Source organism: Eumetopias jubatus, unplaced genomic scaffold (genome assembly GCF_037043125.1).
Source record: "Eumetopias jubatus isolate StellerSeaLion01/CBP00866 unplaced genomic scaffold, mEumJub1_p1.0 scaffold_12, whole genome shotgun sequence".
In the NCBI taxonomy this organism is placed as follows: domain Eukaryota; kingdom Metazoa; phylum Chordata; class Mammalia; order Carnivora; family Otariidae; genus Eumetopias; species Eumetopias jubatus.
Window position 1 is genome coordinate 45,704,101 of NW_028274818.1, and position 13,177 is coordinate 45,717,277.

Sequence of the window (13,177 nt, forward strand, 5' to 3'; positions counted from 1 at the left end):
ATTAAAATTTAGTGTTACCAGATAATGGTATGCCTACTATATGTTGTCCTCAGAGTATTTAAAAATATGAATTGTTGGGGCGCCTGGGTGGCTCAGTCGTTAAGTGTCTGCCTTCGGCTCAGGTCATGATCCCAGGTCCTGGGATCAAGCCCTGCGTCCGGCTCCCCGCTCTGCAGGAAGCCTGCTTCTCCCTCTCCCACTCCCCTGCTTGTGTTCCTGCTCTTGCTATGTCTCTCTGTCAAAAAAAATCTTTAAAAAAATAAATAAAAATAAAAATATGAATTGTTATTTATTCCTGGATCCTAATTTTCCAGTTGCTACATTAGCAATAGATTCATTAAGGCCATTGATGAATCTGCATCCTCATTAGTGCTTCTCCCTCAATACCTGGCATTAGTGTGATTGCTGGAAACAACCTGTGTTGTTTTCACAATTAGACCTCTGAAGTGTTGCTCCTTTATTTTCATATTAGAAGCAGTTCATTGTCTAAGTCAGCCAGGAACTTTGAGATTTAGCTTGGGCTTTTAAAATACACTTTCAGGGGCGCCTGGGTGGCTCAGATGTTTAAGCGTCTGCCTTTGGCTCAGGTCATGATCCCAGGGTCCTGGGATCGAGCCCCATGTCGGGCTCTCTGCTCAGTGGGGAGCCTGCTTCTCCCTCTCCCTCTGCTGCTGCTCCCCCTGCTTGTGCTCTCTCTCTGTCTGTATCTCTGTGTCTCAAATGAATAAATAAAATCTAAAAAAAATAAAATTCACTTTCAGTAGGAGTTGTTTTGTAGAATGCATTAGATATGGTATATGACCTAAATACTTAGTCCTGTCTTAGTAACTTGAGCAACAAATAGATTACCTCTAGGATAGGGTATCTAAATATGGTAACTTAAAAAAAAAAAAAGCCCCCAAACTTAATTTACCAAGTGTAGAAAATCAGGAAAAGAGGAATATTCACTTGTTTACTTCTGAAAAGGCTTGTGAGAAAACAAAATGGAGAATTAACCAAAATGATCATTTTCCAGATTTTTATATAAAATGGGTTAGGAACAGAAAAAGGATACATACATTTTTCTTTAATAAGCCTTCCAACCAAAAAAATAAGACTTGCTCTGTCAGGATGATAGAATAATTAAAGTCCATCTTATTAATAAACTTTAGACCTATATGCCCCAGGATCCCCATCCTGACTAGTTGTTTTATTTTTTTTAAGTTTTTTGTTTTGGTTTGGTTTTAGAGACAGAATGGGGTAAGGGAGCAGAGGGAGAGGGAGAGAATCTTTTCTTTTTTTTTTTTTAAAGATTTTATTTATTTGACAGAGAGAGAGAGCGAGAGAGGGAACACAAGCAGGGGTAGTGGGAGAGGGAGAAGCAGGCTTCCCGCTGAGCAGGGAGCCCGATGCGGAGCTCAATCTCAGGACCCTGGGATCATGACCTGAGCCGAAGGCAGACACTTAACGACTGAGCTACCCAGGTGCCCCAAGAGGGAGAGAATCTTAAACAGACTCCTCGCTCGCATGGAGCCTGACATGGGCTTGATCTCACGATCCTGAGATCATGACCTGAGCGGAAATCAAGAGTCAGATGCTCAACCAACAGAGCCACCCAGGTGCCCCTCACTAGCTGTGTTTTTAACCTCTGGTTGTTTAACCTCTCTGAGCCTAATTTCTTCTTTTGTAAAATGAGTATAATAATCTGTGCCTCAGAACTGTCCTGAGAATTAAATAAATTAACATTTATAAAGCACTTAGTACCTGGCACCAGTACGTGCTATGTAGGTGTTCGATAAAGAAGTCCATCTGCATAGTTGCATACACCGATATTTGAGAGCTGAGGAAAAGAGGCAGTATGTGGTGATTAAAAAATATATCTCAGAACAAAATATGTCTTTCCATCCATGTATATTTATTAATAGGCAAAAACAGGAGCAGGAGGAATAACTTTTTCTTCCTGCCCCCAAAGATAGAAAAGGGTAATATTTACTTTTATTGTTGGAGAGAGATCATAACCCCATTCAGAATCAGATTGCTGAAGGTCAAGGTCTGTTTATGAGTCTTACCAGCTATGTGACCTTGCATGAGTTATTTGCCCTTTCTATGTCTGTTATAAAATATGGATAATCATAGTAACTGTTTCATAGGGCAGTTGTGAGGATTAAATGAGCTAATAGATACAAAGTTCTTAGAAAGTTCCTATGAGTTAAGAAATGCTTAATAAATATTAACTGTTGCTACTAATAGTGTTGGAAATTTTTTATTTTTTAATAAACCTGAAACTAACAACCCATGAGCTAACTTGAAATCATACTGTTATCAACTGTTATCAACAAGGAAGCCTAGAGAAATGGGATGATTTTATTTAAGTTCACAAAGAAGTTACAGTAGAGCCAAGACAAAAAAAACCCCAAGGTTTTAAAGTCATAGTTAAAGTTTTTTTTCGTTCTATCAGACCTTTTTTTTCCACTTAAGTTAATATTTTCCCCCAAGGTGATTTAAAAAAAAATTATTTGAATCAATAGTATAGCTCTTATACTCTGCTGAGTATTTTTGTTTATCAATATTTAAAATATGCTCAGGTCCATATTCTTAAATACTTGTTACTGGCCGTAGTATTTACTGCACTAACTCCTTCCAGCAACTACCAAACTTCTTAAAGAGCAGTCTATAACCCTTGTTTCCATTTCTTCACTCACTTCTTCCTTAATCCTTTACAAGTAGAATTCTACTTCCACACGTTGTTAAGTGAATTAGGTTATCATTGATCAAATCCATGATCAAATCCACTCTTTTTCTCCCTCTTTCTAATTTCTTAGCCTTTTTCAACCCGATGTTGTCCACTCTTTCTTTCCTGAAACTTACCTCTTTTGGCTTCTCTTGGGTTCGAATACTTCTGACTCTTCTCATGTCTTGTTGGTCTCTTTCTTCTTGCTCCTTCCCTCCCTTCCTCCTTCAATTTGTCTACCCTTTAAGTTCCTTTTTTTTGCTATTTTCTTTCCTAACAGTCTCCTCTGCCTCTGAGGTTTGTCTGCATGGGAATGATTCCCAGCTGTATCTTTTAAGCTACAGCTCTGCATATCCAGTTACCTGCTAGATATCTTTACCTAAATACCTTTTTATTCTTTACAGTCGACATTCTAAACACAAACTTGTGGTCTGTTTCTCCTCTCTTCCGTAACCAGCCTTTCTTCTTGGCTTTTACTACAGGTGGCCGTAAAATCCAGGAATGTAGATAAATATACATTAAATGCCTTACCGCTATTACATTATAATACGTGATACGTTCAGTGTGTTGCTTCTCATCAGCAAGGCAGCATAATATGAAGTGCTGTTTAAGATTGCAGTGAATGTGGCACATTTTAAAAAGCATTTTCATCACTTTCTGCACATGTATCGGAGATGTGATGCTTTTAAGTGTTTGTGTTTATGTGTTTGACTATTACCAAATAAAACTGTGTCTTTACTTTCCTTTGGAGAAGTAAATCAAGGGGGTTTGATCTATTTTTACCTTATGGACACTGTATATTTCTATTATTTGTGCCGTTATTCTTCTAGGCATCCAGATTAAAAAAATCTTAGAGTCTCCCTCATTCCCTGAATCTAGACTTTGGCTAAGTCTTTAAAAAATTTCTTGCATACATTTTTTTCTTTTTCTTTTTATTCTACTGCCTTTTCCTACCTAATTCAAGTTCTCAGGACTACTCTCCTGGATTATTTCAGTAGCCTTCTAGACATCTTGCCTCTCTTGTTCTGGTTTGTCTTAGAGTACGGTTCTGGATCTATCACTTCCCAAGTTAGAAACCTTCAGTGGTTTCTTCAATGGCAAAAGGTTTACATTCTGTCTTGTTGGTTTTTTTTTTTTTAATAATCCTTTGCAATCTCATTCTTGTTAATGGATTGTAGGGTACTTGGAGGCTTGATTCCACATATTTATCATTGTATCCTAGGTGTACTCTGTCTTGTTTAATACCATATGTGGAGAAGTGTCCATACAGTATTCTTAAATTGATATTGGCATGTTAGCTAAGAAAGATCACTATAATAAATACATTGGAAATATTTTTTGATATAAATGAGAAGGAAAATATTTTTTTTAGCTCTGATGCTTTTCTGGGAATATTCTGTACATAATCAAGGACAAAGAGTAGTCAGCACTTCTTAGGAAGCTAGAACATTGTAAGCACAATTGGTATTGTTTCTCTCACTAGTGAAGGACTAGCTGAAATTTGTGTAATTCTTATTTTCCCAGGTCAAGGCAAAACTTAAGCAAAATCCTTCAGAAACTACAGTGGATAAAAAGCAAGAAGATATTTCTTTAATGAAGTCTAATAACCAAGAAATCACCATTTTCTCAGGTTCTCATCTTCCCCAACCCAGCAGACATCAAGAAATCTGGTCTATCCTAGAGAATGTTTGGATTACATTATATCAGAACAGGTACTAAGTTTCCAAGAATTTTTGAATTTTAGGCTTTTCTATCATTACTGTTATTCATTAAACAGTGTTTGGGTTGTGAGTTTCATGTATTAGATTATCTTACTGAGGGCCTTTTATCAAATTGGTGCCTTAGGAACAGTGATGCTTAAACAAGGGTGTAATCAGATTTATCTCGAGTGTTTTAAAAATATATTTGCCTAGGCTCTGTCCCTAGAAATTCTGATTCAATAGATCTGAGGTGACACTGAGATGGTGCATAAAAAAAAAAACTCTCCAGGTGATTCAGATGTGAAACCTTCATGAGCAGTATTTCCCATGTATGTCAAAACCAATGAAAGCCACCTAAATTGGCTAAACAAATTAGCAGGAGTCAAAGCCTTAATAAAATTTAAAATAATCTAAGAAAAGGTCATTTTGGATTAAGGAAAATTCATGTAAGACTTTTTAAAAAGAGATAAATACTTTTATTTAAAAGGAAGAAATGTTTTTATTCCTTTGATACACATGAAAGTACTACATTCCTGGTAAAATGAAAAGATAGAGACTATTTGTGAGTAGTTCTTTAAATGCTGCTGGAGTAACTTAAAAAAATAATTTAAGATAACTAATTTTAAAGTAGGCCAACCCTCCCTCCTGTACTTTTTCCCAAGCCCATAATCTTTATATAATTTTAAATATATATTTGCGGGTCATGATAGATGCTTTTTAGTATGATTTTGGTTCAAGGGCCCAGTATCACTGTTATTTTGGATTAAGATCATCTGTCCTAGCAGCAAAGAAATATGAGCACTCTTCTTAAACATCTCTTCTCTATTAGAATACTGTAGATTTTGGGCCCATTTTTAGCCCTTGGCTAAATTATATTTTCTTTCATACAATTATAATTTCTTTCAAACAAATGTGTAGTTTGTCATGCTAAAGAAATACCAATAGCTAAAGAAAACAATACTTAAAAATTTGTGTTTTCATATAAAGCATTTGTATTTTCATATCTTTTTGTCCAGTCTTAACGTATTTGAAATGTTTTGGCTAATCAGATATTCTTTTTTTTTTTTAAAGATTTTATTTATTTGACAGAGAGAGACACAGCGAGAGAGGGAACACAAGGAGAGGCAGTGGGAGAGGGAGAAGCAGGCTTCCCACTGAGTAGGGAGCCCTATGCTGGGCTCAATCCCAGGACCCTGGGATCATGACCTGAGCCGAAGGCAGACGCTTAACGACTGAGCCACCCAGGCGCCCCCCAGATATTCTTGTTAGCAGAAATTACCACATATACTAGTCAGAGATTATCACTTTCAAAATAAAATAGATTAAAGCCATTTCTAAGATATTTTAATCTTTTCTTTTAAAAAATATTTGAATACTTTATCTTAGAATTGACCTATAATATACATACATTTGTGTTGGATGTTAGAGTTCCATGTAATTTCTGTATAATAGATAGACTTTACTTTGTTGTATTTCAGTACATGAAAAATGCTTATATTGCTTTATCAATGCATAGTTATTAAGGCTTACTTCATTGCTTCTCATGCCTGATTGTATACCAGAGTCACTGTATAACTTTTCAATATATTCATGCTTGAACCCTTCATGTAGAGATCCTCATTTGAAGGTCTAGTAGGCCCTGTGTATTTTAGGTTTCAAAATACTTTTTCTTTTAGAAAAGTGAAACTATACTTATGAACCATTGTATTTCTTCAGATTCCCTAGTTTTCCCTTTTGCAGGCTTGTCAAAATGCTTTACCCCTTTCATATATTACTTGTAGGAATGTGGAAAAACAGTTTTATGGTTCCTCAACACATTAAACATGTTATCACCATATGACCCAGCAGTTCCACTCCTAGATTTATACCAAAAAGAACTGAACACAAGTGTTCCAACAAAAACGTGCATGAATGTTCACAACTATGTTCACAGTAGCCAAAGTGGAAACAATCCAATGTTCATCAATAGATGAATGGATACATGAAATGTGGTGTGTCATAAAACATGTATATCCATAAAATGGAATGTTACTCAGCCATAATGAAGTATCCACACACACTATGGCGTGAATAAACGTTGAAAACATGCTAAGTGAAGGAAGCCAGACACAAAAGGTCACATGGTATATGATTCCATTTATATGAAATATCCATAATAGGTAAATATGTAGAGATAGAAAACACATTAGTGGTTACCAGGAACTGCGGGGAGGGAGGAATGGTGAGTGACTGCTTAATGAATACAGGGTTTCCTTTTGGCATGATGAAAATGTTCTGTGACTAGATAGTGGTGATGGTTGCAGACATTGTGGATGTATCAAATGCCACTGAGTTGTACACTTTAAAATGTTAAAATGGTAATTTTTATTTCACCACAATTATTTTAAAAAAGCTTTGGAAAATACTGTGAAGTGAGAAACTTCCCTTGAATGCTACTACCTAAAGGTAACCAGTAGTTACATGGTTATTATTATGTACCCCCAGCTGTGGGTTTTTTTTTTTTTAAGATTTTATTTATATGACAAGAGAGAGAATATAAGCAGGGGTAGTGGCGAGCAGAGGGAGAAGCAGGTTCCCCACCGAGCAGGGAGCCCAATGTGGGGCTCGATCCCAGGAACCTGGGATCATGACCTGAGCCAAAGGCCGACACTTAACTGACTGAGTCACGCAGGCGCCCCCCCCCCCCTCGCCAAGCTGTCTTTTAAGGCATGCTTATTAGTTTCCTAGGGCTGCCATAGCAAATTACCACAAACTAGATGGTTTAAAATAACAGATTTATTCACTCATGGTTCTGGAGGCTGTAAGGTCTGAAATCCAGGTGTCTGTCTGCAGAGTTGGTTCTTTTGGGAAGTTCTGCAAAGATCCTATTCCAAATAAAGTCACATTCTGGGGTTCTGAAGGCACATGAATTTCAAGGGCATACTGTTCAACCCAATACAGCATATGTTTTGATTTTTTTATATGGTGGTTGTTATGTTATATAAATAAATATTGTATACCTTTATTTTTCCATCTTCTCGATGGCATAAGCATTATTTTAATAGTTCTTAGGTATTTCATCAGGTGGCTAAGTCACTATTAACACTTTTTACATTGTTGAACATGTAGGTGGTTACCAATTGTTGACCAATTGCAAATTATTAATAAGTGCTAGATTTCTGAAATTGGAATTACCAGAGTAAGATGTATGAACATTTATTCCAGTTTCAGCAAACACGTAAATCTGATGTCTTTTTTTTTTTCTTCATCTTTATGTACTGGAGTACTGTTAGTATTTTTGTACTGACTTGAATGTAGATTAGTAATATTCTGTGCCTTTATGGTCTCTTGATAAGAAAATTTATTCCCACAGCTTGTACAGTATTACTTTAGATTAGATGCACATAGTTGTTGCCCTAGATCCTTTGCATGAATGGTAGCCTGGATATTCACAAGTCACTGTCTCTTATTTCTAATTTAAATAAATCAGGATTATGAGAGAGGAGTTATAAATATTACCTCATTTTATATATTAGAAATGGAAATGCTTGAATTACAATAAATGTGCATGAGTATCTTTTCTTTTTCTCTCTTTTAGCATGGATGTATTTCAAAGATTGGGCCCAAATGCAGCTTTGACTTCTTCAAAAATAGCATCATTTGAAGAAGCATTTGTATCTCTTCAAAAGTTAATGGCAGCTGTGAAGGATATTCTTGAAGGAATTCAAAGGTAAACACTAATTTTAAATTTTCATTTATTACTTTTCTCTTTTTTCCAGGTTTATCAGCCTTTCCAGAGGTTCTGGGAGCCTTCCAACAAGTTTTATAAACTGATGACTTTTATACTTACCTTTTCCCTCTCCCTTGTAAAGAATCCCTGTTTGGAGTTTGGACCCCTAGAATGTTTCTAGTTTTTTCCTTTCTAGAAAAAATATACCAGGTTGTAAGCTTCATAAGGAGCTTTATTTTCTTTATTGTGCAACTCTAGCTCCCAAAACAGTGCCTGGCAGATAATGGGCACTCAGTAATTACTTGATGAATAAAATATATATTTAGGTAATTATCACTGCTCCTTTAAAAACAGATATATGTTAATATTTAGTTAACATGATTAATTTCCTCAAATACAGTCTCATTGGACCGCAAACTGAAAAAGTTTGAGAGGAAGCATATAGTCCTATGGTGCTTTGAGACTTCTACATATGTGTTTATTTTAAATATTTGTGGAGCACATAGAAACCACAGAGCCAGAAAGCTGTAGAATGGACCAGACAGCACCTTTGTAAGATAAAGTCAGATGTTTTCTTTTGTGGTGGTAAAGGAGAATACCAAACTTAATCTTGCGAGTGTTTGGCTACATACCAAAATTGCTTGACCTGAGTTAAATATGCAGCTTGCTCATGGAATACTATGCCTTATAAATTAAAAAGCAAAAACCAAAGAATCAAAATTGATTTGATTTTAGTATGTCCAAACTTTAAAAACTTGGATTTTTGAAACAACAGTAGTTTTTGAGCTTTTTTTCCCTTTCCTCTTAAGGATTTTTGGAAACTTCATCTCATTGTTAATACACAAAGCCTTTGTACTTCTTTTTGGATCACAGTTGGCTAGATGATTCTTAGAATAGCTTTTTGGTACTCTTAAGTTACTAATGAATTGAAGATGTGGCAGATTCCAAGGCAAGTGAAATTTATCATCTCTAAGTGCAAATAATCCCTTTTTTACTTACAGCAATACTAAATAAGAGTAGCTTTATGAGGGAGAAATATTCAGTTTTTTATTTTCATTATGCAAAATCTGTTTTCACATTCTAGGTTGCATACAAGCCATTCTTGACACTACCTTTTCTACAGAAAGTAGGGATAGCAATCTGTATTCAGTCAACAAATGTTCATTGAGCACCGCTTATGCTTGGCATCATACTAGGCTCTGGGGAATCAAGATAAATTAGGTGCAATCTCTGACTCCAAAGAGCTTGTAGGAAGAGTGTAAACAGCCATGTTACAACAGATAATTGCAATAGAGTTGTTAATATTTTAATAGGAACATATGCAGTGGAGGGAGGAAGCGTTTGGCAATAGATGAGGTTGGAGGGGAATGTCTTGTAGGCTACTCAAAGTCGTTTCTATTTTATCCCATAGGGTAGTGTTTCACACATTTATGTCTGTTAATTATGTGCCTGGACAGAAGTGTTTCTGATCCAAAAAGTTTTGGAGATAACAGCATACTATGCCATGCTCTTGGAAGATCACCCTATACCCATTTACATATTGATGGGTTTTATAAACCTTTTTAATTTTAGGAGCTTTAAACATATAGATGCCTGGGTCCCCCACACCGGAGACTCTGATGTAATTGGTCTAAGCGTGTACCTGGCTATCAGGATTTAAAAAAATTTCTCCAGGTGATCCTAATGTGTAGCCAAGGTTGAGAACCACTAGTCAACATTTCTTAATCAGTGGTTCTCAAAGTGTAGTCACAGAATCGCATCCTCATCTCCACCTGGAACTTGTTACAAATGCAAATTCTCAAACCCTGCCAGACCTTACTGAATCAGAAACTCTGGGAGTGGGCCCAGTAGTCTTTGTCCTCCAGGTGATTCTCTGCACATCATAGGCTGAGCACTACTGGTTTAAATGATGCTCAGCCTTGGTGGCTGATTATAATCATCTGGGAGCTTTGAAGAAAGAACAATGTCCAGGCTGACTCTGTACCTATTAAATCTGTATTTCTGAATGTGGGACCTGCGTATAAGCATTTTTACAAACTCCCCAGGTGATTATCATGTCAAGCCAGAATTGAGAAGTTATAGCATGTACTGCTTACATAAGCTGTATTTAAAGAAATAAATATTTGAATTTTAAGGCTGATAGAATTTTGTTATTCTTTCCTCTAAGGACACAATACCTCCAGGAATAAGAAAATACTAGTGGTTCTACTTTTTTGCATGTTACCTGGGGCAGTAAATTGTCTTGAGCCTCCATATTCATCTATAAACCCAGTATAATAATACCTTTCCAGAGTTTTTCACAAAGTTACTGTGCTTTAAAAGTCAGGTGTTGATATAACTAACCAAACCAGTGATTCTCCACTTACTTATTGGGGGACTTGTTAAAAATGCAGAGTTCTAGTTGTAGTGAAATCACAATATCTGTAGATATTTCACAGAGAGAGGGAAGTTGTATTTTTAACAAGCATCCAGAGGATTTATATGCAGGTGGTGGGGGACCACAGTGAGGAAATGAATCCAACTTCCTGTCATAAATATATATTAGAACCACTTTTGCCACCAGTAGGGGGCATTGTGAATAAAAAAGTTGCTCATTTCAGCATTCATTAATCTACAGGAAATTACTAACATCACAAGGTTTTTCTTTTTTAAGCCCTTCAGACAATAGACATTTAAATCAAAATGTAATAGAAGTTAATAATTATATTATTTTGTCAAGTGTTTATGTAGTCTTAAAATCTTTTAAGAGACAGTCATGTTCAATTCAGTTAAATTTTTTTGGGTGGCTAAATATGGGTAGATTTTTAAATTTTTTAAACACTGAAAAATACACTCAAACTTTGTAGTGACTGCATATCATTAGCGTTTTCTGATGCTTGTTAAAATGGAGTAGTTTCATTTGATTTTGAGATACATATTCACTGAATATAGCTCAACTCTATTTTATCATAGCAGATCATGTATGATATTACATTGGGAATCAGTAACAAGGTGACTTGCTAATCCAGTCCTTCCATTAAAGAAGCGAATGAAAATGTATTTATTAAACTAAGAGTTTGGGCTTCTAGTTCCAGATTTATCCCTTTGACTTTAGGCTTGTTACCTACCCTCCTTAAGCCAGTCTCTTTCCTTATGAAATGAGAATCCTGATGCCTTCTTCAGAATAAATGAGATAATGTATGTGAAAATACTTTGTAATCTGCAACATAACTGTTAGTCTTTGGTTTCTCCTTAAAGCTGATATGTTAAATTTGAAACGTTTAAAAATGTGTATTTCAATTTTAATAATGCTCTAAACATGATTGTGACAAATCAGGGTAGAAAATGTTGGTGGAGCGGTTGTCCACACAGTTATACAATTGGGAGAATACCTGAGCTTGCAAAAGTTGAAAAAGAGGTGGGACTATTGCTGATTCTTATACTTTCTACACACTTTCTTCCTGGGTGGGAGAGTGAACTTAATTTATTTGCTATTGGTCTAGAAATTGCTTTTCTCTTTCTCATCTCTCCTTTTTTGTGTGTGTGTATATAGGAATAATCTGAGCACTTTTGTTAATGGCCTCTTTATCTAAACACTGGAGAACCAGAGTCAGCACTCTTTCCATGTAGACAAAAGGACATTAAGGGTTTTGTTTTGTTCTGTTTTAGGTCTGTACTATCTAGTCTCATTTTATACTTTAGTAAACATGATCAAGTTACCCTCAAGATCACAAAAACCTTTTGCTTAGTAATTAAAGATTATAAAGTTTCATTTGGAGTGAAAAATTAATTGGGGAGTCATATGGAAAATTCTAAAGAGAAATTCTACTTGTACAGTAATAAAAAAAATTGTTATAAATCTTTGTGCTTCCACTGGCATCTCTACAAAGTTAAATAAACAGGTCATATAATCCAACTCCAAAGCATGCTGTAAATGTGTGTGTGCAGCTTTGACTTGAAAACTAATACTCAAAACAACAATGAAAATGTTTTAAGGATGGTTTTGTGTCTATGAAGTAGATCATGAGCTGCCTGGTTTGGAAGCAGAGAGGAGAGTGGAGAGTGAACGTAGGAAATTGCACTCTGCCTAGATTTTATAATCATGTTTATGTGTTTCATTTTATAAAATAAGCTTGAAATTATTTTTTAAAAAACAGAAAAATGGTAGTGTTTTGAATCCAAAAATATAAGTAGGTCATGCCTAAATATGCATATTCATTTTAACACTTGATTTAACACGTTAAACTACTTCTGCGTTAATTTAATGAACTCTAGATTTCTTGCTCAGGTAGCTTTAGATGAAGTTTGAAATAATGAATGTTCTCTTAGTTTCGTATTTGGAATCATATGCAGAGGTGGGAGAGGAATGTAAGTTCCTTGTAAGTAAGTTCCTTGTAAGTAACTTGCCACATTTTAGAGGGGGTATGTTTTTATATGAAAGTGTATCTCTTGTTTAGATAACATTTTCTTTCTAGCGGTGGTATTTGGTTTGGTTGTTTTTAAATGAAGATTAATTGAGTGCTAACTGATTTATTGGGCTTGGTCATATTCAGGCTCCATGCCTCATCATAGAGTATGATTTTGCAAGATGAGACTTGTGCTTAGGAAAGGAAGGTGATTAATTTTTATCATCTCCAAATGCTTTAATGATCTTCAAAACTTTAGTAACCTCTGTTAGAACCCTGTGGCTTTGATTTGAAATACTTTATAGAGCTGTTTTTCTAAAGCACAATAATATTCATGAAGTTTGGGATTTTTTTTGTGTGTTCTTTACATGTGTTTTTATCTTATTAAGCCTCTAAAAATGAATCTTCCCGTTACTCTCTTATGGCATGTTAGCATAAGAGGAAAACCTATACTGGTGTAACCATACCTGATTCTTGTGAAAAGGAATCCTATAATCACAGCAGCTTTTCAGATCTGCTCATGATTTAGTCACTTCAAAGAAGGTGGAGTTTGCATCTGTGAGAATATTTTTTTGACTTCATAGTGTATGTTTTGGTAGTCGACCTCTTGAGGTTTTTTAGAAAGGTTATTTAGAAAAGCTCATCCTTCGGTTGACACAAAGACAAACACTCT

At 35.5% G+C, this 13,177-nt stretch overlaps 1 protein-coding gene across 4 annotated transcripts in view; it reads left to right on the forward strand.

Annotated features, from left to right (window-relative positions):
• SWT1 (SWT1 RNA endoribonuclease homolog) overlaps window positions 1-13,177 on the forward strand; it is a 106,645-nt gene that overhangs the window by 45,755 nt on the left and 47,713 nt on the right. For all 4 annotated transcript variants that reach the window (XR_015766450.1, XM_028121534.2, XM_028121533.2 and 1 more), the window contains exons 15-16: window positions 4,235-4,422; window positions 7,988-8,119. Coding sequence is in view for 3 of the 4 variants with exons in the window: in XM_028121534.2 (XP_027977335.1) it covers window positions 4,235-4,422; window positions 7,988-8,119 (320 nt within the window). In the remaining variant the exon portion in view is untranslated. The remainder of the gene's footprint in view (window positions 1-4,234; window positions 4,423-7,987; window positions 8,120-13,177) is intronic.